The sequence below is a fragment of the Neomonachus schauinslandi genome, chromosome 3 (assembly GCF_002201575.2).
Source record: "Neomonachus schauinslandi chromosome 3, ASM220157v2, whole genome shotgun sequence".
Lineage (NCBI taxonomy): Eukaryota > Metazoa > Chordata > Mammalia > Carnivora > Phocidae > Neomonachus > Neomonachus schauinslandi.
In genome coordinates, this window is record NC_058405.1 from 95,617,677 (window position 1) to 95,645,137 (window position 27,461).

A 27,461-nucleotide genomic window follows, 5' to 3' on the forward strand; every position below is an offset into this window, starting at 1 on the left:
TAAATAAATAAATAAATAAATAAATAAATAAATAAATAAATAAATAAATAAATAAAATTCTCCAGGTGATTTTGATGTGCAGCCAAGACTGAGAATCATTGTTTTAGTTCTACAAACATTGACTGTTTCCTATGTGCCATTCACGGCAGAAAATTCTATGGGCATTGAAATAAGTGAAGAAAAATTCTTGACTTTAAGGGTCTTATAGTTTAGTGAAGGGGATGCACTCATAAAACAATGTTCTCAATATAATGACAGAAATATGAAGATGTAAGTATAAACCAGATGCCATGAAAGAATGGAGATGGGCCACTTACCTTCACCTAGCACTTTAAGGAAACATTTGCTAGAGGTTCTGGTTCATTAATTCACACATTAAATTTTAAATTATTTTTTCAGCAACACTGTGCTAGGCATTGTGTTTAATACAATTACAGCTGTGATAAATTCTACAAAGCAGAGGTAGCACACCATGAATCTAATGATGAGAGAATTTGACCAAGTCTGAGAAGTCTAGAACAGCTTGATGATGAAAAAGTATGACTGAGTTGTCATCTAAAGAATAAGTAAAAGTTACTGATATGAAGGAGAGAACATGGGGTAGTTTATTCCAGGTAGAAGAGGGAGGGAAAGCAGTGTTTTGAGGTATGGTAGGAAATCCTGGAAGTGCTGAAAGCAAGGGGCAAGTTGTGAGAGGTGAGGCAGGAAAGGCAGACAGGGCCTTGTAGGCTATCTAATGACTTCTTTTTCCCAAAGAAGTCTGGGGAAAATTTTAAGAAGAATGACAATCAGATTTTTTTTTTAAAGAGGGAGGGGCCAGGAGGGGCAGAGGAAGAGAGAGAGAATCTTAAGCACACTCCACGTCCAGCAAAAGCCTGATACAGGGCTCAATCCCACGACCCTGAGATCATGACCTGAGCCAAAACCAACATTCGGATGCTTGACTGACTGAACCACCCAGGCACTTGAATCAGATTTTCTTTTTAAAAAGATCAGTTCATCCTGAGTTTGGAAAACTGCCAAAAAAGAATAAGAGTGATTGAATGAAAACATGCTAGGAGCCTGGTATTCTCACAAACAAGAGACCATGTAAGCACATCATCCCTCCATTGCAGGAGTCCTTATTTATTATTTTTTAGAATATATTTGACATCTAACATTGTGCAAATTTACAGACTACAACATGTTGATTCGATACATGAAGATTAACATATTGTACTCTATAATCTATCTCCTGATAGGGGGACCATCTTCGCTTCCAATCATAATGACATTTTCTTCCTTTTTCCTCCCACTTACTTATCTTTATCCCCCTTATAATACAGTTACTGAAATGTTTCTTAGAGCCTTTACCACACTGTAAGATTCTTAGAGTCAAAAAGCATTCATCTTTACATGTCAATAGATTCCTACTACAAGCATAAAACATTCTCAAATTCTGTAGAACAGAAGAATGAGCAAAGAACTGTGCTATAGGCCCAGGGAGCCTGGATGGCTCAGCTGATTAAGTGTCTGCCTTCAGCTCAGGTCATGATCCTGGGGCCTAGGATCGAGCCCCACATTGGGGTTCTCCCTTCTCCTTCTCCCTCTCCCTCTGCCATTCCCCCTGCTTGTGCTCTCACTCCCTCTCCCTCAAATAAATAAAAAATCTTAAAAAAAAAAACATGCTATAGGCACAAACAATGAGAAATATTAATTTGACCAGAAAAAGAAAAGTGACTTCTCACTTTGTTGAAATTAACTTTTGATATTAGAGAGTAAAAAAATATACATGGAGGAAATAGTCTTTATATTACCATATTAGAATTAATTAATAGTCAAGAGAAAAGATTGAGCCCAAGTTTAATAAAAATTGATATTAATACAGAAATTAATATTTTGGGGGGTTCTCTGCAAAGTATGGAAAATTGCTGGTTTAGGGGTGCCTGGGTGGCTCAGTCGTTAAGCGCCTGCCTTCGGCTCAGGTCATGATTCCAGGGTCCTGGGATCGAGCCCCGCTTCGGGCTCCCTGCTCGGCGGGAAGCCTGTTTCTCCCTCTCCCACTCCCCCTGCTTGTGTTCCCTCTCTCGCTGTGTCTCTCTCTGTCAAATAAATAAATAAAATCTTTAAAAAAAATTGCTGATTTATATTTTACACTACTTATTTATAATGAAGATATTGATACAGAATTTTTAAAAACTGTCCATAAACCTATGTTAGTAATCATACTTGCTTTATGACTTTGGACACTATAATTGCCGATCACTGAAGTATTTGTCAAAATAGTTTAGTTAACATGAAAAAGGCTAAGAAAAAAGAATCATACTCTTCATACTTCAGACACAAAGACTGTGTCAAGTCAAGCTCTGAATAAAGCATTTCAACACTGGGTAACCTACAGATTCATGTTTCAATAATGGAAGCCCACAGGTAACACATAGGATTCAACTGTTGACCTATTAAAAAAAAAAAAAAAACCTTCTAAATTTGTCCTATGCTAAATTGACATTTGACTCAGATTGAGGACACTGTCAGGGAGAGGAGGCTAAATCAGCACTCTCAAGCAAGCTACCCTGACACCAAAATATAAACAAAAACAAAAAATAGTGCTAGATCCTTTACATTGCTCTCTAACAGAATCCTTAAGGCAGAATTACTATCACATGACTTTCCCTTTATATCAGACAATTATTCAGGATAGTAAGTTTAAGAAGTATTTATATTTTCTTCCTCTTCATTACAGCAATGGGGAAACAGAGGCTGAGGACACGTGGGTACCCGTGAGTCAGGTTATATCTTTCAACTGTGCCGTGTGGCAGCATCAAAATATTCATCAAAAATATTCCTTTGTGGTCTTCCCAGGTGACCATTATTTTGTTCACGCATATAAAAGGTAGGTATTTCCCATTATTATCATCTTTTAGGAAGATTGGTTTTAATCACCACCATAAACAGTTGAAAATAAAATGAAATAAATATATATGGATAAAAACCTACAAAAAAGGGGAAAAAGTACAATGATATATTTCCATACTGGTGGAAATGTTTCTAAGCCTAGAGACCAAAGAAAACACAGCAAAGTAAAAGATGAATTTTATCACATAATTCAAACTTTCTCTTAAGAAAAAAAAAATTAAATCCAAAAAATAGGTGTTAATGTTTAAAAAAAGATAATAAAATAATTGAATTACACAAATGTATGTTTCAAAAAATATACAAAGACTACAAAAGATAAAGGAATTTTATATATAAATACATTATTCACAATAAAACTAGTAAGTCTGAAAATATGTGCTGGGAATGTTAATCAAACCATAAAAACAATTAAATCTTTCCATTTGTAACAACATGGATGGGCCTTGAGGGCATTATTCTAAGTTAAATAAGAGAAAGACAAATTCCATATGCTCTCTCTTATACGTAGAATATTAAAAAATTAATTAAAAACTAAGCTCAGATACAGAGAATATATTAGTATTTGCTAGAGATGGGGTTGGGAAGTGTGAGAAATGCGTGAACTGTTTTTATTTTTTGTTTTTGTTGCTTAAATAAATTGAATTAAGGGGCACATCGGGTGGCGTAGTCAGTTGTATCTGACTCTTGGTTTTAGGCTCTGGTCTTGATCTCAGGATCATGAGATAGAGCCCCAACTCAGGCTTCATGCTTAGTGTGGACTCTGCTTCAGATTCTCTCTCTCCCTCTCCTTCTGCCCCTCCTCCCTCAAATAAATAAATAAATATTTAAAAAATAAATTGAATTTAAAAAAGTTCTGTGAAAGTAACAGGTAACTTTTTTTTTTTTTAAGAGAGTTAGCACAAGGAGAGGGGGATGGAGTGGGGTAGGGAAAGGGAGAGAGAGAATCTTAAGCAGGCTTCATGCCCAGCACAGAGCCTGACAGAGGGCTCTGTCTTATGACCCTGAAAGCATGACATGAGCAGAAATCAAGAGTCAGACACTTAACTGACTGACCCACTCACGTGCCCCTAACAGGTAACTTCTAATGAAGGATCATATGAGGCATTTAAGTTTCTGCCTTTATCTTTTGTATTACTCATTCTGGGGAAATCCAGGTACCATGTTATAAGGACACTCAGCAGCATTTCAGAAAGATCATCAGGGACAAACCTGAAGCCTCATGCCAACAGTTAGCACCAATTTGCCATCCATGTGAATGATGGACCTTGGGAGTGTATTCTTCAACCTCAGTTAAGCTGTTGGATGGCTGCATCCCCAGCTGATAGCTGACTGCAACTTCATGAGAAATCCTGAGCCAGAACCACCCAGCCAAGCCAATTCCAAATTCCATTACACAGAAACTGAGCACAATAAATGCTTTTTTTAAAAGTCACTAAGTTTGAGGCAATTTACTGCATAGTAATATAAAACTAATACTGACAGTGTGTGTGTGTGTGTGAGAGAGAGAGAGAGAGAGAATGTGTGCATGTATTTGATTAGTAGATAATCAAGTTAATAAGTTTTTCTTTAAAATATAGTTTTATGTTGGTAAAGATGGTAATATAACAAGCCACACATTGCCTAATGGCAGTTATAAACCAACATAACTGTTTGGAAAGAAGTGTTTCAATATATAGCACGAGCCTATATATTGTGCTATACTTGGACCCCCTATCTCACCCTATACAAAAATTAATTCAAAACAAATCAATAACCTAAATATAAGAACTAAAAGCATAACACTTTCAGAAAAAAATCATTGGGGTAAAACTTTATGACCCTGAGTTTGCAAATGGATTCTTAACTATGACACCTAAAGCATGTGTGTAGATAAATTACACTTAATCAGAACTTTTTCAAATTTACATATCAAAGGACATTATCAAGAAAGTGAAAAGACAATCTATTGAGTGAGAGAAAATATTTGAGTCCTATATAAGAGTCTACTGTTCAGAATATGTAAGGAACTCTTAAACACAACTACAAAAAGAAAAAAGAAATAGGCAAAGGAATTCAGTAGGCATTCCTCCAAAGAAGAAATACAAAAGACCAACAAGCATATGAAAATATGTTCAACATCATTAGTCAATAGGGAGGTATACACCAAAACCACAATGAGATACCAATTCATACATACTAGGATAGTTCATAATAAGAAAAACGGAAAATAACAACTGTTAGTGAGAATACAGAGAAATCAGAACTCATCCATTGTTGGCGGGAATATAAAATGGTGCAGCCACTTTTGGAAAGCAGTTGGGTGGTTCCTCAAAAAGTTAAACACAGGATTAGCATATTACTCAGCAATTCCACACCTCAAAATATACTACAAAATGAAAATAGGTACTCAGGAAATTCTTGTGTACAGATGTTTACAGCCTCACTATTCAGAATACCCAAAAGTTGGGGATAAAGCAAATATTCTTCAAAGGATAAGTGAACAAACAAACTGTAATATATACATACAAAGGGATATTATTTAACCATAAAAAATTAATGAAGTGCTGACCCATACTACAATGTGGATAAACCTCTAAACACTATGGTAAGTGAAAAACGCCAGAAAAAAGATCACATGTCATATGATTCTATTTACATATTTACATATGGAGTTCAGTCACATGGCCAATGATGTAGTCAATCACACTTACGTAATGAGACCTCAGTAAACCCATAGAGATGGAAATCAGATTGGTGGTTACCAGAAGGTATGGTAGGGGAGAATGAGGACTGACTGATTAATAGGTATGGGGTTATCTTTTTCATTGATAAAAATGTTTTGGAACTAGATAGAGGTGGTAGCTGCACAGCATTGTGAATGTACTAAATGCCACTGAATTGTACACTTTATGGCAGCTTATTTGGTGTTAACTATAATGAATTTCAGTTTCAGTTCAATTAAACAATGTTATATAGTTTCATTCAGAAATTCCAGTTATGTAAATGTGTCCTATAGAAATATTAAATTCAGGAAAAAGGGAATATACTAAAAATATTTTCAAAATATTTTCAAACATGAAGACACCTAAGGTCCAACAATAAGGAGACTCTGTGAATTGCTGGAATCTAGCCTTTGATTATACTTCTCTGGTTCAGCTCATCTGCCTTATAATGAAAATAAAGACAAAATATTGTATAAGAATTTGTTAGTGTGTGGCTATCACTTCCTAACTGAAAAATCTTGGATAAATTTCTAAATCATCAAATCCCACATTTTTCAGCTTTTCTGAAATTAACTTTTCTTCTCTCTGAAATCAGGATAATAATGCCTGCCTAAAATAATGTTTAATATATGATAATTCCCATTTCCCCACTTTTACACATAAAAGTGAAAAGGAACAAAACACACCAAAGATAATTTTAGTGGATGTGTTTAGGTGGTTGGATTTTGTATGACTGTTTTTTCCCATCTTTGTTAGTGGGCATTATGCACATGCACACGCACACACAAACACATACAGACAGAAACAGAGAGTAGAAATGGCATTTAACTACTCTAAAACCATCAAAGATCCCAAATGGCTATCTCAGTACAAACTATAAAGAATAAAATGGAATTCAAGTTCTTCTGTAATCTGAGCTCCACTAGGTATATCGGTTTATTTTTATCAGTTATTTACCAGTGAGCTAGATAGTCTGAACTAAGTGCTGTTCCTCAAAGACTTAATGCTCCTTCCATGAAACCCCGTGTTATCGGCCCACCTGGAATGCTTTTCTATTCATCTTTACCTGTCTGCTCTTCAAATCTCATCATATGCTGCCTTTCCCAACATGATTATCTGAATGGAAATATTCTCTATTCTTTAATACACTCCTGTAACACCTCACACAATGCTGTGTATAGCGGGATATAAGTGTTTGTGTCATCTTGCCTCTATCTGATGGTGTGTTTCTTGAAGTAGATATGTGCGCGCCCGCACACACACACACACACACACACACACACACACCATGCATTATGTCTACCTGATACATGATGAATAAATAAAAAGAAAAAAACATGAACGAAATAGTATAAGATGTGAAATTTAGTTTGATTATTTTTTACTTCTTAAACTAATAGCTTCCTCTCATTTCCAGAGATTGATGTCATAGAGTATCTTTATTTTTCCTGAAGAAAAGGCAAAAATAAGAGACAGAATATTAAGATTGGCCCATAGGTATATGTTTCTGGTGTTCACTGTATTTTTTGATAAACTTCATGTATTTTGCTGAAATATCCAATGCTATCCTAATTTTATACATCATATCCCAGAGTAGCAGAACCATTACACATGCCCAACATCAATGTATGAATGATCCAGCTTCCTGGTGCTTGCTATGGTTTGGTGTAATCACTATTTTTTTTTTTTTTTTTTGCCATTTTGATCCGTATGTAGTCATATGCCACTGTTGTTTCAATTTGTATTTACTGAATGGCTAATGATGTTGAACATATCTTCAGGAGCTTCATTTGAGATCTTTCTCTTCAATGAAATGTCTCATGTCTTTGCCCATTTTCTGATGGTATACTTGTTTTGTTTTTTGTGACTTGAGTTTTGAGAGTTTTTCTATACATTCTAGATATTAGTCCTTTGCTGAATATGGGAATAGCAAATACTTTCTCCCAGACTGTAGGGTGGATTTTCATCCTCATAGCAAGGTCTTTTACAGGCCAATAGTTTTTCCTTGTCTATACTGTGACTTTGATATATAGTTTGAGAACTCTTTTCCTATTCCTACATACCATTGATTTTCTGCTATGTTTTGGGTTTTCTGAAAGTTTTATAAATTTACATTTTACATTTAAACCCATAATTCATTCTGAGTTTTTATATAGTGCCAGGCTTATATAAGTGTATTTTTTCTTCCACTGAATTACTTTTACACTTTTGTCAAAAATCAGTTAGGCATATTTGTATGGGTCTGTTTCCTACTTCTCTACTTTGTTTCATTGATCCTTATGTCTATCCCTCTGCTCATTCCACATAGTCTTGATTATTGTGGCTACTGAAACATGATTTTTCTGAAGTTCATTATCAGTTTAATACATATTTATAGTAAATTAAAAATCTTCAGGTAAATAATATTATTTAAAAACTGAGAAATTATAATATTTTGTTTATAAATCAAGTATTTTTCTTGCTATTATATGTGCTTTTCATAATCTCAATGGATAGAGATATTACAGAGCAAAATTAAAGTAAAAAGGCTGAGATTTATAATAAGAAAAGATGTCTTCCATTATAATCTCCCTGTTTTTTGCAGTGTGAATTATTTTAAATAAAAATATATAAATATGTCTAAAAATATAGCACATGTATACTCCAAAAGACTAAAGTCATTATTTAGAAGGTCCTCTGAGCTGTGAAATTTCATGTGCTCAAAGCCTTTCAATGCATTATATGAGCCTCCTGCCTTAAGTCTATAAATTTTTATTGTTTTAAAGCACATAAAAATTTCTTGAATGATTTCCAATCATTTGTTTTCCACAGAAACTCATCTGCTGAACTGCCTTTCAACATTTACTTTGCTTCTTAACAGTGCAAATTCTATCTAAATACAAAACACTCAACAACCATACATATTGCTCTAATTGTGTGCTGTAGAGCTGACACGGAATAATGAAATGTTAATTGCAATTAGAACGTTTTATTTGTTCAGAACTGATTCCTTGGTTTGACCCACTTTCAGAATTTTCTATAACCACAAGGCTTATGCTCAAATACCACCAAAGAATCCACTGTCCATAACCTGAATCAGTGTTTTCACCAGTCCCTTGCCATTATACACACTGCGGGTCAGGGCAGAGCCATCAGGAAACTCCTTCATCTATACATAAAAGAAACACTCACATTGTATTAAGGCTGTCGTGAAAATGAAAATGGCAAAAGCCCCCATTTGTCAGATTTGCTAAACACCTGCCACACCTGCCTCTAAACGAGATGGACTAGGACTAGCACACACACCTAGTAGACTGCGCTAGGTATTTGCTAGTCAGGTATGGAAGACAGGATACTTTCTCCAAACCTCTCTCATGCAATATTGGTTACCAGTATCCCCCTGCAGCTATTGGAAATGCCAATTTTTTTCTAGGTGAGTAGATGACCAAGTAAAACTGTGACTTGTTACCTGAATGCATCACAAAGAAAAGTTTTTTCAAAGAAGATCACTACTTTACCTGTTTGACATCATACGCCAGAAGAACATATTTTAAATCTGGTGAAACTGAATGTTTTGATGCTTTGAAGGTTACCTAGAAATTAAAAAAAAAAAAGGCAGTTATAAAAGCAGTGAAAAGCTTAATAACAGAGACATTAATATGCATTTGGGTATGTAGATATTTAAAAAGATCTCAGTTCTCATCACAACACAGTGAGTGGTATAGGCATTTTCATTCTTATTATAAATATGCACATACATGTATATATGTATGTATGATTATTCAAATGGATATAAAAACTTAGAGGCTATACTAGACATTTCCTTAAAAAGAAAATTTGCTAGCATATCTTTTTTACATGTTATCATTTAAAGACTATGTTAATATTTTCATTAAAAGAAAAGAAAGGCAAAAAATCACAACTTTTGGTAAGCAAAATTCTTTTATATTTGCATGTTGAATTAAATTAAAAAAAGAAACAGTAACATGCTGTGATGTCATAATTTTTTGTCTTTGTACTTTTGTTTTCTTATAGGTTGCATACTTGTAGTTAAAAGAAGATACTTAAAGACAGAGTCTCTTTAGAGGATACTCCCATAGTAAAATTAATTAAAACACAAATAACTGATTATACTTGATTATAACTATACTGTACCTGCTTAATTTTGATCCTATAATTCTATCATTGAATAGACCTAATGTCAGAAAGAATTGAAAATAAAGTGAAAGAGAAATACATTGAGAGTGGAGAAATAATTTTATTTGAAATAAAGATTGTATTTAATTTCAGATCTAAAGGAAGGCAAACAAGTTGAGTTAATGCATCAAAAGCCTACAAAATACAAACAAAAGATAAAATGGACTGTATATGCATTATAGGCAAACTAGTTTGTATGGGTTTTGGAGAGAAATACATATGTAAATAATTTCATACACCTTACACCAGGCCAATTTCTGTAAGACTGTTGTCTGTGAACAATGAAAAAGGGTGAAGTAAGGGTTTTTATACTTAGAAACCCCCAAGAAAACAAGAAACTCAGACTAATATTTGAAGGAAGCTTGTGTGGTATAATAAAAAAAAATGTATTTAGTCTTTTTCTCTGATTCCTTGCATAAAGCTCCTAAAATGCTTGGAATTTTCTGAGTGATAGGAGTGTCATTTGTTATTAATTAATTAAGTTAGTTCCCTTTGACCATATTTGGTTTATGCCAGTGAGATGACTCATGGGGTAGAGGTGGGGGAGGGTAGTTAGACAGCTTCTGTAAGGGGGCTACCCACCAAAGGAATCAACCACCTGATTAAAGAATTAGAACTTTCCCCACCATAACTGGAGGTCAGGGCAGATGGAGGGATGGAAGATGGAGTTCAGTCACATGGTCAATGATGTAGTCAATCACACTTACGTAATGAGACCTCAATAAAAATCTGTGAATGATGAAGTTTGGAGGTACTTCCTGGTTAGTAAACATACCGACATACCAGGAGGGTGGCACCTCCCAACTCCACAGAGACAGAGAATATGCTTGGACCCTTCTGGACTTGCCCCATTTACCAGTTCATCTGGCTCTTCATTTGTAGCTTCTAAAATAAGCCAGTATTCCTAAGTATACACTTTCTGTACCTTTCTAGCAAATTATCAAACCTGAAGGAAGATTGTGGGAACCACCAAATGTATAGCCGAGTTAGACTGAGATGCAGGTAGCCTGGAGACTTGGGACATGCAGGTGGCATCTGAACAGGGGCAGTCACTGAGTCCTTAACCTGGAGGGTCTATACTAATTCTGGTTAGTTAGAATTGAATAGACTTGTAGGATACCCATGTGGTGTCAGAAAATTGTACTGGAATAACACAGTTAATCTCTGAGCCAGAAAGGCAAGAGAATGGAGTGATCTGGAAGAAAATACTGTTATATGGCAATGCTAAGATTTGGAGGTTTTGCCTACATACATCTATCTTATACAGCTTTTGTATAAGGCACTTTAGGAGAAGGTCAGAATAATCATTGGCAGTAATTCATCTCAAAGATTTTAGTTTTAATTTTTTAAAAGTCCATTTCAATAATAATGGAAATAACAAGCAATGATAACAACAGAGCTACCATTCATCTATCATCAGCGCTGTAAACTGCTTATAATTTTGTAGTTCTCAATAGTTCTAACCCTTCTCATGATAAATATTGACATAGCTACCCTCATCCTTATTCTTCCTTTTTCTGTCATTAGCTTATTGTGTATGGAAACCCAATGGCAGTTGGTCTGCACAGAATTTTTTTTTAAATATTTATTTTTATTTTAGAGAGAGAGAGAAAGTGAGCAGGGATGGGGCCAGTGAGGGGCAGAGGGAGAAGGAGAGAATCCTCAAGCAGGCTCTCTATTGAGCATGGAGCTGGATGCAGGGCTTAGTCTCAGGACCCTGAGATCATGACCTGAGCTGAAATCAAGAGGCAGATGCTTAACTGACTGAGCCACTCAGGCGCCCCCTAGTCTGCACAGAATTTGGGTGATGATGAGAAAATAAGGTCTCATGTCTCTCAACATTACACTATCAAGGGGGGTATTTTAACACAGTAAGGGGAGGTTTACTGTTATTTAAAAATTGGTCAAGAAGATGAGCACACATAACAAAAGAATATAGGAGAAACTCCTTTAATAAACCCTGCAGTATCCCACCAGCAGGAGTTCCTTTCTTTATGTTTTGGAAGAGCACTTCCCCATCTGAATTATTTAAAGAACATCTCACCTCCCTAGTCCTCATCCACTCTCACGTGACGTGACGTTCCTCACACAAATTAACTTCACACGTTCACAGTTGTGTCTGTGCCTCCGGTAACAACACTGGAGTATCTTTTACAGTTCCTACAATTATCCAGTCTGGCACTTTATTAATTATCACTATACTGCCTCCAGCTTATGCAGCGCACAAACTGGGAAACTTTCCAAATACCTTTTCAGGGGCCCAAGCTGCTGAGCCTTCTCTGAATTTAGAGAGCTGTGCGCAGGTCACTGATGCTGCAAATTGACTTGTTGATGGTACGTGTAACTTAGTCAAGGGACATCAGAAGTCTCGGGAAAATCCCCCTTAGCATAGCCTTTAAAGTTATCATCTGTTGCATCTGGGAGATTCATTCTTTCTAGCAGCTTCAGGAGACCCCTTGATTTACACTGACCCTAATTATAGACATTAGTATAGTTCTGGTTGAGACTCAACTTGATATGACTTTAAATTAATGTTTTGAAAGGTTTATTATTGCCAATAAGGCTATTATGTTACCTACATATTTAATAAGTTACTATTGAAATAAAAGGATGCAGAAATAGTTTCTACGTGTGTTTATTAGGATTATTTAACAATAATGCCTACCAGAGCACTTTTTTGACACCAGACATGGCACAAAGGACATTAAAATATATGAATCCTGACCTCTAGGAACATTCAACTAAAGCCAAGCGAGGCAGGATAAACAGGAAAACCATCATGCACATGCTTAACTAAACCAATTAAATGAGGAAGACATTTGATCAAGTTGAGAAAAAAAAACGCATTCTTCCAGGCAGCTTGCAAAGATTTTGTTGTACCTCATTTGTATGTATCATTCAGTTGTACCAAAATGCATTTATTGAACATTCACAATATGACCAGTACCATAGTAGACACTGAGAGTGCTATAAGGTTGAAAAACCGAGTTCACTAGAATTGTTTCCATCCCATATTGGCAAGATAAGACAAGCAGTATGTTTCTCTTTGGTCCATGGTAGAGTGGGAGTCTCCAACCCAAATGCCAAAAGGGACTGGGTATGGAGTGGCAGAATTAAGCTGTATGGTTAAAATGAGGTTCAGACTGTCTAAAAGGGACAATAGTCCCTTAGCTTCAGATAAGCATTATCTTATAGGAAAGTGGATACAGTATTCTAGTGTTCCAATTTTTTTCAAGATCAGCTAGAAATCAAGATTTTAATTTACAATCTTATGATTTTTAACTATAGCCCAATACTTTTAAATATATTTATTAGGCATCAATTTCTGCCTGGGGGCTACCAGTTTGCTAATTTTTGGTAAAGTAATAACTGCCATAAAGATGAAGGAAGAGAAAGAAGAAAAGGAGAAGAGATTTAAAGCACAGAATGGTGGGGCACCTGGGTGGCTCCGTCCGTTAAGCATTTGACTCTAGATTTCACCTCAGGTCATGATCTCAGGGTCTTGAGAGCAAGCCCAGCATAGGGCTTTGCACTCAGCAAGGAGTCTGCTTCAGATTCTCTCTCTCTCCCTCTCTCAAATAAAATAAGTTAAATGAATTCTTAAAAGAAATAAAGAACAGAGTGGTATCCTTTTCATATATTTTGTGGTAATGTAAGTGAAAAATTCATGATCCAGTGTTTTCCAGATAAATGAAATTATAGACTATGTTATTAGAATAATCTTAACAAAATGCACAAGAAGCTTAAAGAGATTACTGGAAAGGTGGGGGTTGGCCCCATGGATTATTGCTATTATTAATAATGCATGCTATTATTAATAATGCATGCTATTACTAATATGAATATAGCAGAGCTGATCACTGTTTTCATGAATGGTCAAGTTTATAGCCAAAAAAAGGCAACAAAATCAGATTTGAATTTAGAGCAACTACTTCAGCAGTGGGTAAAAAATGAGTTGGATCTGATGACAACATGAGGTCACTAGATCTGGTAAGAAGCTCTCAAGACAATTTGGGCAAGCAATGCCAAGAAGTTAAGAATGAAACAAGGGCACAGAGAGGAAGGGACACATGCAAGGGAGATGCTTGATAAAAACAAAAGAATGTAATGATTAGGTCTAAACACTGAGAAACAAGGAAATGTACAAAACAATTTTGTGTTTCAAGTTTCTGTCACTGGTTGAATGTTGCTATTTCAATTTAAATTGGGAAAGATGACAAAAATGCATATTTTGAGGAAAGTTTGAAACATGGCATTTTTAGATGTGTTACAGTTGTAGCCCTTTTAGAATATCCAACAGGAAATGTTTAAGATTTTGTATAAAAGCCTCGAGTTTAAGAGATATATCTAGGATCTGCCTTATTAATCAGTTATATAGAGCATTAGAGAAAAGTTTATATTTCATGCAAATCCACCCCCATCAAAGAAAAGGGACAAAATCCCAAAAACAGCATAGCATGCTCTACTAGGGATGGGTCAGTAACAATGCAGGTATTGTAAGTATTGTTTACTAATACTTTTATTCTTTAAATGTGCATGTTTTCTTTTTTTTATACTTTTGTTCAACCTGCGCCACTTGTAATACTTTCACGACTTTACCTGCTCCCTCTTCAAATTGTATTTCTCTAAAATATTCCAATTCTCCCTCTTAAACCTTTCCTGTCCTTTTCAGCTCAAGTGATTCATCTGACCTTATATGTATGTAATTATATGTGCAGTTCATCTAATCATTGATCACTGTTTCATGATTGCTCTTCTAGGGTGTTTGCAACTGCGATTTACATCTTTTATTGCTACAGTAATGCCCCTATTAAGAGGCTCCACTGTAATGATTCACTCTTGTCAGAAACATTATAACTAGAGGTAGAAATAAGATAATGATAGTGTTCCAAGATGTCAGATACTGAAAATTGTGGCAAGAAATCATTAAATACAAACTTAAATGTCAGAAGTGCCAGAAAATATAAAACATGCATTTCAAGACTTCAGGCTGAGAAAGGATGGAATGAGAGGAGGAGAATCAGAGATGGGGTTAAAATTAGCACATACTGGTAAGAAGGATTGGGTTGCCTTAAGATTGAGATATGACAGAAGCATGAGAACTGTCCAGTTTGGGTGAGTATTGTTCTAGTTCTTGTAAAAAGCTGGTGATAAAAATATTTATAGGCACCTCTGCTTACAAAAATAAATAAATAAAACAGAAACAAAAAACAAAAAACAACGGGCCCAGGAATTTGAGCTGGATAATGCTCTAAGCCTTAAAGTGTAGTTGGGTATATTTTTAACAGATGGAGAATGATGAAAACAGGAAGGTAAGTCTCTGTGGGCCCTATAATCTTTCCCTTCCTGCTCCCTGTACTTCCAACCTACCAAACTCCCTACAGACACACACACTCACATACACACACACACACACACACACACACACACACACACCCCTTATGTTTAATTAATTTGGGCCATAACTTCCCTCATTACCCAATATCATTTTTAGTGTATTGATACCTGACAAAAATGTTTAGAAAAATCATCTCTTATTCTAGAAAAATAAAATCTTAATTTTTCAAATACGTGATGAAGTATATATTATGAATAAGTTTCTTTAACACTGCAGTTCTCAAAGGACCATTAAATATACATGATGAAGGATTTTAGAAAACAGTTGACCTTAAATGGATGGGGGGAGAAAAACGGCCACTATGCAGTTAACTGACTGATTCGGGGGGAAAAGAAGATCAAGGAATGCCAGAAAAGAAGGCAAACCCAAATGCTGTCCACGGTATGATGCTAAGAATGGGCTCTCCTTCTCTGCCTGGTTTCAAATGAAATGAACGAAGAAGAGGCAAATAGATTATTTTTTATCTTGTAGCTCCAAACAAAGCCATGATTTGTTTTAATAGCCATAACTGTGTCTATATGCAAGGAACTTTAAAATCAAATATTTTATTGTGTATTTTTCCACATTCTCTTTTCTTAGCTACCCAATTAGTTAGTATAGTGTTTGAATTATATTTCTTTGTGATACCCATGGTATCCATGCTGCATAAACATAACAGATGGTTTCTTTCTTTTTTACTTAGAACCATGTATCTTACCGATACTAGAATATTTGGTAATACTACTAAATGCAGAAAATGCCATGGTACAAGTAGGTAGTTTTTAAGACTATTGAATTGGTACCTACTGAGCCCTATAGAGTACCTCACATATATATTTATTGCTCAAATAAACAGCCAAATTAATATTTATTGATTTGGATCACAGACCACACACTAAAACATTTAAAAAACATTTTTTTTATTTTTAATAAGATGGTGAAAACTAATGGTCTCTGAATTCTATTAAAAACAGGGCAGACAAGGTGACTTTGAGGAGAAGAGTGTCAATATTGTTCCTTCCAAAAAATCAATAAATTAGAAAATCTTTGGGGGCGCCTGGGTGGCTCAGTCGTTAAGCATCTGCCTTCGGCTCAGGTCATGATCCCAGGGTCCTGGGATCGAGTCCCACATTGGGCTCCCTGCTCTGCGGGAAGCCTGCTTCTCCCTCTCCCACTCCCCCTGCTTGTGTTCCTGCTGTCGCTATGTCTCTCTCTGTCAAAAAAATAAATAAAATCTTTAACCAGAAAATCTCTGGCTGGAGGAAGAAGGAAAGGGATATTGTAACATGTGTGTGTGTATAAATTATTTCTTTGAAGTTCAGTATGTGCTATTCTACTGACTCTTCAAATTGTCTAGGGCTTAATGATTAGGGCTGTCTAATCATCATATTTTGAACATATTTTTCCTTTAAGTGGTTACATTCAGGTACCACTGGACTATAGAGCATATAGAGCAACGGAAGACATGCAGATGGCCTGCAGACCCATGAAAAGATGCTCAACATCACTCATCATCATGGAAATGCAAATCAAAACCACAATATCACTTTACACCTGTCAGAATGGCTAGTATCAAAAAGGCAAGAAATAATAAGTGTTAGTAAGGACGTGGAGTAAAAGAAACCCACATGCTCTGTTGATGGGAATATACAGGGAGGAGCCACTATGGAAAACACTATAGATGTTGGTCAAAAAAATTAAAAATAGAAATACCATACAATTCAGTAACTCCACTACTGAGTATTCACTCAAAGGAAATTAAAACACTAATTTGAAAAGATACATGAAACTGTATGCTTATTTACAGTAGCATTATCTACAGTAGCTACAATATGGAAGCAACCCAAGTGTCCACCAATAAATGAATGGATAAAGAAGATGTGGCATAAGTGTATGTATGAATGTACACGCATGCGCACATGAACACACACACTGGAACATTACTTAGCCATAAAGAAGAATGCAATCTTGCCATATGTGACAACATGGATGGACCTAGAAGATATTATGCTAAAATGAGTGAGGTCAGACTGAGAAGGACAAACACAATATGATTTTACTTATATGAGGAATCTAAAAAAAAAAAACACACCAAAATGAACGAACAAACAAAAAGCAGAAACAAATCCATAAATACTGAAAATAAACTCATGATTGCCGGGGGGGGGGGGATTGGGTGAAGGGAAGTGGGAGGTACAGGCTTCCAGTTATGGAATGAATAAGTCATGGAGATGACAGGCACAGCATACGGAATATACTCAAAGGTATTGTAACAACAATGTATGATGACAGATGGTAGCTACACTTGTGGTCAGCATAGCATAATCTATAGAATTGTTGAATCACTAGGTTATACACCTGAAACTAATGTAACACTGTGTGTCAACTACTCTTCAACTGGAAAAAAAAAAAAAAAGAAGAAGAGAGCATATAGAAAGATATGAAAAGTTATGGAAGCCCTAAAAATAATCACATCAGAACTTCTGGATGAGTTTTCTACATCATAGCCTAATACATGTTCAACAGAATGCTTATAAGATCGGATGGGTGGACTAGAGCCCTGCAGCAGCAAATTGCTTCAGTCTATTCTTGCTGCAATACTCCATCAGGTAAATATTAGAGAATATGATTTCACAGACCTAGTTAATAGGGTTATTATTTTATTTTATTTTTAAAGATTTTATTTATTTATTTGAGACAGAGAGAGAGAGAATGAGCATAAGCAGCAGGGAGGTGGGGAGAGGCACAGGGAGAGCGAGAAGCAGACTTCCCACTGAGCAAGGAGCCTGATGCGGGGCTCAATCCCAGGACCCTGAGATCAAGACCTGAGCCAAAGGCAGACACTCAACTGACTGAGCCACCCTGGTGCCCTAGAGTTAATATTTTAAAATATGACATGTACATTTCAGGTATTTATGTTAGTCATATGATTTTATTTCTGCCATTGGCAAGAAGATGGCTACTGAGAGCTTGGCAATTTCCCTGTTTTTAAGAAGAAAAGAAAACATAATGAGCAATATTGCTTTAAAAAAAAGAGAAGTTTTAACCTGCCTGACTCTTCCTTAAAAATGAAAGAGAAATGGGGAAGTATTAGTGCTTTAAAAAGTAAATATTCTTAAGAGCTCATCATTTTTTCTTATGGCTGAAAGGCCCATTTAAGTTCATATGACATAAAAAATTTAGCACTGCCATTAATAATCCCAAATAAAAAGAGAGAGGGCAAGTTAGTAACTAAAAAGAAACTTGTTTGTTTCAGATTTGGTATATTCTTGTATATTCCTCTTTAATATTATGTTTGATATCTACTTCCTCCTCTCTATTTTCTATCTTTGGTGAAATTATCATATATAGAGTATAAGATTTATACTCTATATATGTTGTTTTCATCTTAATGGGTCTTGGGTGCACAGAATTAGATTAATAATAACTTTTCTATCATGTGTGATTCATGATAAATTTGACAAATAAAAATACAGGATGCACAAATAAAAATACAGGATATCAACAAATATAATGTAATATATAAAAAATAATGATAAACCATATAACCATGAAAATAACGTGAAAAGAATGGAATATCTTAGAATAGTCATGAAAATAAGTGAACTACAGCTAAATGCAAATATGCATGAATCAGTAAAAGAATGCTGAGTGATAAAGGGAAGTTTAAGAAGTCATGGGCTGCCTGATTCCTCTATTAAGAGTTCAAAGCCAATTAAGACTAAATAATATGTCACTCAGGCAAACACACATACACACACAAACTGAGTTAGATATCCACCAGAAACCCAAAGATGTAAAAATAATTTCCAGAAAGAATTAGTTTAAAAGTTGAGTTGTCATTTACTAAATTGCACTTTAATGGTCCAAAGCTAAAAGTCATTCTTTATTGTCCACTTTCTCAGAAATGTCCATTAATAGACCCTAAGCTCGGTTGAGGACACCAGGGGTTGTGTGCAACTATGACTGAATAAATCTCTGTGTTCTAATTCCCGATACACACAAGCAACCATTTTCTTATGGTATAAAGGGAGGAATTTGTGGGTTGTAGGGCATATGAATACTCTACTTCACACAATAGTGACAAACTGTTACGCAAAGTAAAAACACAAATTACACTCCTGTCAGCAATGAGTAAGAGACCATGTTCTCCACATTCATTCTAACACTTGGTAATACCAGTTAAACTTTGCCAAATGGATAGATGTAAAATGCAATCCCCTTTTTGACCATCACTTTTCTGTTTATGAGTTACATTAAGCATCTATTTATTTGTTTACCAACAATGTTTCTTTTTGTAAAAAGTCTATATATTTTGCTCATTTTTCAACAGAATTGGAAGAGGTTTACTTGTTTGTTGTTGTTGTTGTTAACTAATGCTTTTTACCATGTCTTTATCATTTACTACCTGACATTCTTTAGTATGCTAAAATATCTGTCTATGCACTCCAATTTTAACATGAGGTTATAATAGATACAGGATACAAACAACAAAAAAAACAAGGATGTGACATTTAAAGGAGAAGATTCTAAATATGCAATTTACTTGAAAAGCCAAAGAATAACAAGGATCAGGCTTTCAGCTATGAACATCAGTATTTCTAAAGTATGTTAATAGGCGGTCTTTTAATACTCATGCTCAGGACTCATAATAATAAATGGATTCTCCATTTCCTTCTCGTTTGTCAGTATCTACTCGAAAGCAGAGATAATCATACATGATCCTTCCCTGGTAAAGCAAATGGCAATAGTGAAGGCAATCTTCCATGGTGGCATAGCACTCTCCATTTATTAAAGGAAAGAAAGAGGGCCTGCAAAATTAAGTCACATCCATTTGAATGACAATATGGAACAATCAAAAACTGCCTCCAGATTCAATGTCTTGAGCCCAAATCACCAGCTCAGCTTAGAAGGACAGGGTTTTTTTCTCTTCTCTCATAGTCACAGTTGGAAACTTCGCTGCTCTCTCCTCAACTGTGCTCAGAAGCTCAGTTAGACATTCAACAGAAACCCAAAGATGGACATAAAAATAATTTTCAGAGTAAATTAGTTTAAGAGTTATCATTTACTAACAAGGCATTTTAAATGCCCCAAATAAAAAAGTCATTCCTTGTATTGTCCCCTTTCTCAGAAATGTTTGTTAATACCTTTAATCTTCTTCTGAAATGTAAAGAAGGCAAATATCAATTACTTTTCTGTATATATTTCAATCTCCAATGAAGGCTGTTTTAATCCAAAGGCATGAAGAAGGTATTCAGATTGTACATTTCTTTTTTGTTTTAATATGAATTTTATTTATATAATATAAATATAAATATCTATATAATATTTATATAATAATATAATATAATAAATATAATTTAATATGAATTTTAATATCAATTTTGGAAAATTGAGGGGAAACTTAAGGGGTACATTTCCAAAATCATATGGGACAGATGATGCTTTTAAACTTTATTAAATAGGTACTTATGGCTGAATGAGTTCATTCTAGACATTTATTCACAACTTTTCCCATTGTCCCTCCTTAACTTTTTAACACTCATTACTTATTTCTTCTTCTACCATTAATAATAGATACATATCAACTAAGAGATTTGAAAAACAATTTTCACTGGACTTTCCAAATGGTGGTGAATGAATAATTCCACTGAGATAAAGGATAAATAGAAATATCTAAAGAAAAAATTTTGCTGCTCATGATTACTGATGCAAAGACCCAATATGAAAAACTCGTGCAAAGGAATTAATAGAAAAAAACTGAACCAACTACCGATGCACATATGGCAAGATGATGCTCAACCTCACTCATAATTAAATAAGTACATATCAGTATAACAATTAAGGGCTATTATTCATCAGCCAAATTGATATTAATAGAATAATGTTGATAATACTGAGTGACAGCAAGAGTATAGCAGTCGGCAATATCATATACCATTGGTGGACTTAATACAATTTGATACTATTAAATTTCAAATTGACCTTTCTTTTGACACAGCAATACTCCTGCATGAATTTAGCCTACAAACACATTTCAAAAATGGCTGCCAAGTATATTTCAAATGTGTACAGGAAATAAATAGTACATCATGCAAAGAAATTCTACATAACCATTAAATAATGTTAGACAAAAACAAAAGGGTTCATGTAAACAGATCCTCAAGTTACACTATTAAATAGATAAAAAGCGTAGGCTCTCCATTTTGTTGAAGTTAAATATACACACACACATACATATGAGTGTATATATTTGGAAATATATTGTTTATGTACAGACCTATGAAGATCTACAGACATATTTCTGGAGAACTGTTTGATATTATTTGGTACCAATGTGTACACAGACATATTCAAAAAGAATAATGAGTGATATGGAGGAAGCTTTTATTTTCGCTGTATATGCACACGTGTAGCAGCTCTGCCCAATAGGACTTTCTGTGATAATGGAAGTATTCTGTATGTACACTGTCTAATGAAGTAGCCCTTGGTTTCATTTGGCTATTAAATACGTGAAATGAGGCTGATGTGGTTAAAAGATGGGTTTTTAAAATTTCATATGATTTTAATTAATTTAAAAATAAATGTAAATAGCCACATGTTAGCTCATGACTCTCAGATAATTCAGTAAACTTTATAGTTTCTAACCATATATTTTCATTCTGTTGTGTTTAGAAATGTCAATGAGAGAGATTAAGAATATTTGTATTCTTAATTATATTTTATTAAACTATCCATTAAATGTCAATATCTTAAGGATATATAATAAATTACGGAATGACCAAGGAAAAAAAGAAGGCCATTGAACTGTACTACACAAATATAAGCTCTGATTTATTCAAAACTTATAAGGGTAAGTGCTTTGTTTCCTAACAAAGAGAACTCACAATGTGAATTTGTTTTTATTTTTAGAAAGAACAGATGAGGGCATATGTAAGGATGCAAGATTACTCTGTGTATTTATATGAATTAAATCTTAATTTATCACTACTCTTATAAAAAATGGAATGTTATTCTAAGTATTTTTCTTCTAAAATAAATACCACATGGTCTTGCCAGAGATATGATTCTACCTCTTCTTTAGGTAGAAATACATCAAAAACTAATGATGTACTGTATGGTGACTAACATAACATAATAAAATAAAATAAAAAACAACAAAAAAGAAATACATATTTTATCATAATTTACTTTTTAAAATTATAATGCAATTATTCATTTATCTTAGGTGTTCTTTTCTTTCTCAGTGTTTTGTTAAAATCCACAGTATATACAACTGAGTCCTGAAGAACATTTTTGAAAGTTGTATAAATAAGAGAGAACGATTTAAGGATAGTCCAGGTATTTAAAGTAGGCTGAAAAAGGTTCATAATGTCAGACAGTGTAGCTGGTAAAGGGTAGGATTTTCATTACAGTCTCTCCCACTTCATATAATAACCCTTGGTCATTGACTATTTGCATTAAGGCTAAGAAACTGCAATCATTCAGTTAAATCAAAGAGTCAATTATCCAAAATAAATGGATGGATGGATGGAAGGAAGAAAGGGAGGGAGGGAGGGAGGGAGGGAGGGAGGGAGGAAGGAAGGAAGGAAGGAGAGCAGGCAGGCAGGCAGGCAGGCAGGCAGGCTGATCAAGACAAAGTTATCTAAGCTGTTTTTTCATGATGAAAATGACATCATTATTTTACAGAGAACATCTAATTAAGGTGAGAGTAGATTATCATACTTAGTTATATTATACTGCGGAATTCCTTATACTCCTTCCTATTTCAGTAAAACTGAATGTAGAATATAAAATGTATGTAAAAGTCTAAAGACAAGAGGACATATAGGAAGAGAAAAAATCAAAAATAACTAAAAACTTCTAAATTTAATGAAATATATTAATGTACATATTCAAGAAACTCAACAAATTTCAAGTCAAATAAATTCAAAAAGATCCTCACCTAAACTAATCACAAATTGTCAAAAATCACAATGAAACATTTTGGAAACAACAAGAGAAAAACAACGTATCACACAGAATGGATCCCTGATAAAAGTAACAGCTAACTTTTCTTAGGAAACCATAGATGTCAGACGTTAGGATGACATTTTCAAAGTATTGAAAGAAAAACACCATCAAGAAATAAACTCTATGTGGAGCTAAAAACACTCCTTCAAAAATCAAGGAGAAATTAAGCCATATCTAGATAAAAAATCCTGAGAGCATTTGTTACTACCAGACTTGTACTCTAAGAAATACTAAATACTAGATTATTTATTAATACTAAATACTAAAGGGAATCCTTCAGGCTGAAATTAAAGGACACTATCCTGTAACCTGAAGAAGAAATAAAATGACCCAGTAAAGTTATCTGCATGGAAATCATGAAAGGCAGCAAAGCACACTGTAACTCCTTTCTCCCCCTATCTATTTAAGAAGATAGCTTCATAGGGGCACCTGGGTCGCTCAGTTGGTTGAGCATCTGACTCTTGGTTTTGGCTCAGGTCATGACCTCGGAGTCCTGGGATTCAGACCTGCTTCAGGCTCCCTGCTCACCAAGGAGTCTGCTTGAGGTTCTCTCCCTCTGCCCCTCCCCTCACTCGCTCTCACTTCCTCTCTAAAATAAATAAATAAATGAATAAATAAATAAATCTTTAAAAGAAGATGGCTTCATAAACAATAATTATAAAATTGTGTAGTTAGGCTTAAAATGTATAAAGATATAACTCGTATGACAATAAAAATGCAAAGGAGAGAGAAGAAATGGAAATATGTTGGTACAGTTTTTGTATACTATTTCCATCAGGAAAATATACCAATTGTAAACAAATATGTACTTGATAGCAGAGTTCCAAAATACATAAAGAAAAATCAAAAGAATTGAAGGGAAAAATGGACGATTTAGCAGTAATGATTAGACTTCCTGACCCCAAATTCATTAGTGGATAGAACAACTGGTGGAAGATAAGTAAGGAAATAGAATACTTGAACAACATTATAAAGCAAAAAGATCTAATAGACAGAAATCACTAGCAGAACATATATTCTTAGAAGATGCATATAGAACACTCTCTAGGGATAGACCATCTGTTAAATTACTGGTTGACCTTAAAATTCACATGAAACACTCTCTAGGGATAGACCATGTGTTAATTTATGGGTTGACCTTAAAATTCATCTGAAATGAAAGGGATTCAGAATATTCAAAACAATCTTGAAGAAGAATAAAGATCAAGTACTCACACATCCTGCTTTGAAGTCTTATCACAAAGTTACAGCAATCAAGACTGTGATAATGGCATAAAGATAAAGATATAGATTAACAGAATAGAGAGTCCAGAAATAAATCAACACATTTGTGGTCAACTGATATTTTACAAGGGTGCTAAAACCATTGAATGTGAATAGTCTTTTCAAACAATGTTGCATGGACAAGTAAATACCCACATGCAAAAGAATGAATTTGGATACCCTACCTCACATCATATACAAAATTAACTCAAAACAAACGACAGAACTAAATGTAAGAAAAAAATTATAATATTTTAGACAAGAACACAGGAGTAAATCTTTATGATACTGGGTTAGGCAATAGTTTCTTAAATTAACAACAAAGTACGTAAGACAAAAGAAAAATAGATATATTTTATTTCAAAAACTTAAAATAGTTTGTTCATCAAAGGATACCATCCAGAAAGTAAAAGATTACACACCTGGGAGAAATGATTTGCAAATTTTATATATGACAAGGGACTTGTATTTTGCATATATAAATAGACACTTAAAATTTAGCAGTAAAAAGACAGTCTAGTTAAAAAATGGGCAAGGAATTTTAACAGAAATTTCTCTAAAGAAGATATTCAAATGGTCAATAAGCACATGAAAACATGCTAACACCATTAGTAAATGAAGGAATGCAAATCAAAAAGACAGTAATATACCACTTCCTATACACTAAGATGGCTTCAATAAAAAAGACAAGAAGAAGCATTGACAAAGACGTGAAGAAATTTGGTTCCTCTCATACTGCTAGTGAAAAGGTAAATAGGTGCAACCACTTTGGAAAATAATTTCATAGTTCTTCAAAATGCTAAACACAGAGTTACCATATGATCCAGAATTATACTCCACAACAGTAGAAGTATGTTAAGAACAATGAAAACACGTGCCTACACAAAACTTGCATATAAATGTTTGCAGAAATATTATTCATAATAGCTTCAAAATGAAACTATTAAGGGCACCTGTGTGGCTCAGTCAGTTAAGTATCTGACTCTTGATTTTGTCACATGATTTCAGGGTTGTGAGACTGAGCCTTGAGTAGATTGCTTAGGGTTCCCTCTCTCTCCTTCTCCCTTTGCTCCTCTTCTCACCCCTCAAAAAAATGAACCAATTCAAATGTCCATTAACCAATGAATGGATAAACAAAAGTAGCATATCACACAATGGAATATTATTTAACAATAAAAAGAATGAAGTATTGATATATCCTAAAACATAAATAAACCCTGACATATTGTAATAAGTGAAAGAAGTTAGTCATAAAAGACCACATACTGTATATTTCATTTATCTGAAATGTACAGAATACACAAATCTGCAGAGATACAAAGTAGACTAATAGTTGCAGGAAGCTGCAGAGGGAGAGTCCAGGAGAAAGACTGCTAGTGTGTAGAGGTTACTTTAGGGGCAGCTGAAGAAAACTCTAAAATTAGACTGCGATGATGGTTGCACAACTCTGTGAGTATACTAAAAACAATGAACTGTACATTTGAAATGGGTGCAAATTATGTATGTGATAAGTATCTCTCAATGAAGCTATTATAAACACACACACAACACACAGACACACACACACACACACACACACGGGACTGGGGGGGAGAAGATGGAAGAGGAGGAAATTAGAAAAAAAAAGAAATTGAAGAGTAGTGTGATGAAGTCAGAGGATTTAGTGAAATTTCCATGGTTTAATTTCCTTCCCAATTGTTAAAATTAAACTTCAATTCAGCTCTAGTTTTCCCACAGCCAAAAGTTAGGGGAAAAATCAATTATAGGAGTCATATTTTGCTTATATCAATTAATTAAGAGATGAATAAACTGAGGGTTCCAGAGGGTTAGGGGGTTGGGGGGATGGGTTAGCCTGATGATGGGTATTAAAGAGGGCATGTACTGAATGGAGCACTGGGTGTTATATGCAAACAATGAATCATGGAACACTACATCAAAAACTAATGATGTAATGTATGGTTATTAACATAAAAAAAAAGATGAATAGATTTTCCTGAAACTAAGGTGGAAGGGACATTTCTTTCAATGTCTAATAAGCAATGAATATATTGGAGGATGAAATGAAGCTTCTTATATGTATATATATTTCTTGGATATCCTATGAATTAACAGTGTGTCAAAATAATAAAAATATGTTGCAAAGAATCAAGTAATTGTTTACTATCTTTCAATCTTTGCTGAAAATAAATACTATTCATTTCAATAATTGGAAGATCTTTTTACTTGCTTGCAATCTGATGGGCTCACACCTTAAGTGAGTGGCAAAAATTATTATTTTGGTTTATAAATTATCCTTTTTTCAGCTGATTCAAATTTTAGGAGAGTTAATTAAATCTCATTTTTCTCCTACATTCTCTCATGGACCACTATGAATCCAATATTTAGAAAAATGATATGATGTGGAAAAAGAAAATAAATAAAAAACATTCATAAAATGTGCACTAAGTGTCTACTCAGGGCTATGCCTTCATTGTTAGTCACTGAAAACACAAAATTGAGTAAGTCTTGGTTAGCTTCCTCTCTTAAGATATTCATAAAGTAGTGAGAAGTTTAATGAAAGGTATAAAAAGGTATCATCACTGCTTAATCACAATATCATCAAATTTATCTTTGAATAAGCTTACATATTTCCGGATTTCTAAATCAATAACAACTTCATTAATTATAGTAACCATTTATTTAACTCTTTTGAAATTAAAGTTTTAATTTTAAGATTTCAATCAAGGAACCTGATATTCTATATAGAAAATCAAAAAGACACCACAAAAAAACTGCTAGAACTGATACACAAGTTCAGTAAAGGCACAGGATATAAAATCAACATACAGAAATCTGTTGCATTTCTATATACCAATTAATGAAGCAGCAGAAATAGGAATTAAGGAATTAATCCCATTTACAGCTGCACCAAAAACCATACCTAGGAATAAACCCAACCAAGGAGATGAAAGACTTGTACTCTGAAAACTATAAAATACTGATGAAAGAAATTGAAGATGACACAAAGAAGTAGAAAAACATTCCGCGCTCATGGA

The 27,461-nt window shown here is 34.3% G+C and overlaps 1 protein-coding gene across 2 annotated transcripts in view; it reads right to left on the reverse strand.

Annotated features, from left to right (window-relative positions):
* Positions 1-27,461, reverse strand: part of DPP10 (dipeptidyl peptidase like 10) — a 1,400,194-nt gene that overhangs the window by 292,594 nt on the left and 1,080,139 nt on the right. For both annotated transcript variants that reach the window (XM_021695867.1, XM_021695868.2), the window contains exon 5: positions 9,095-9,169. In XM_021695867.1, the coding sequence (XP_021551542.1) occupies positions 9,095-9,169 (75 nt within the window). The remainder of the gene's footprint in view (positions 1-9,094; positions 9,170-27,461) is intronic.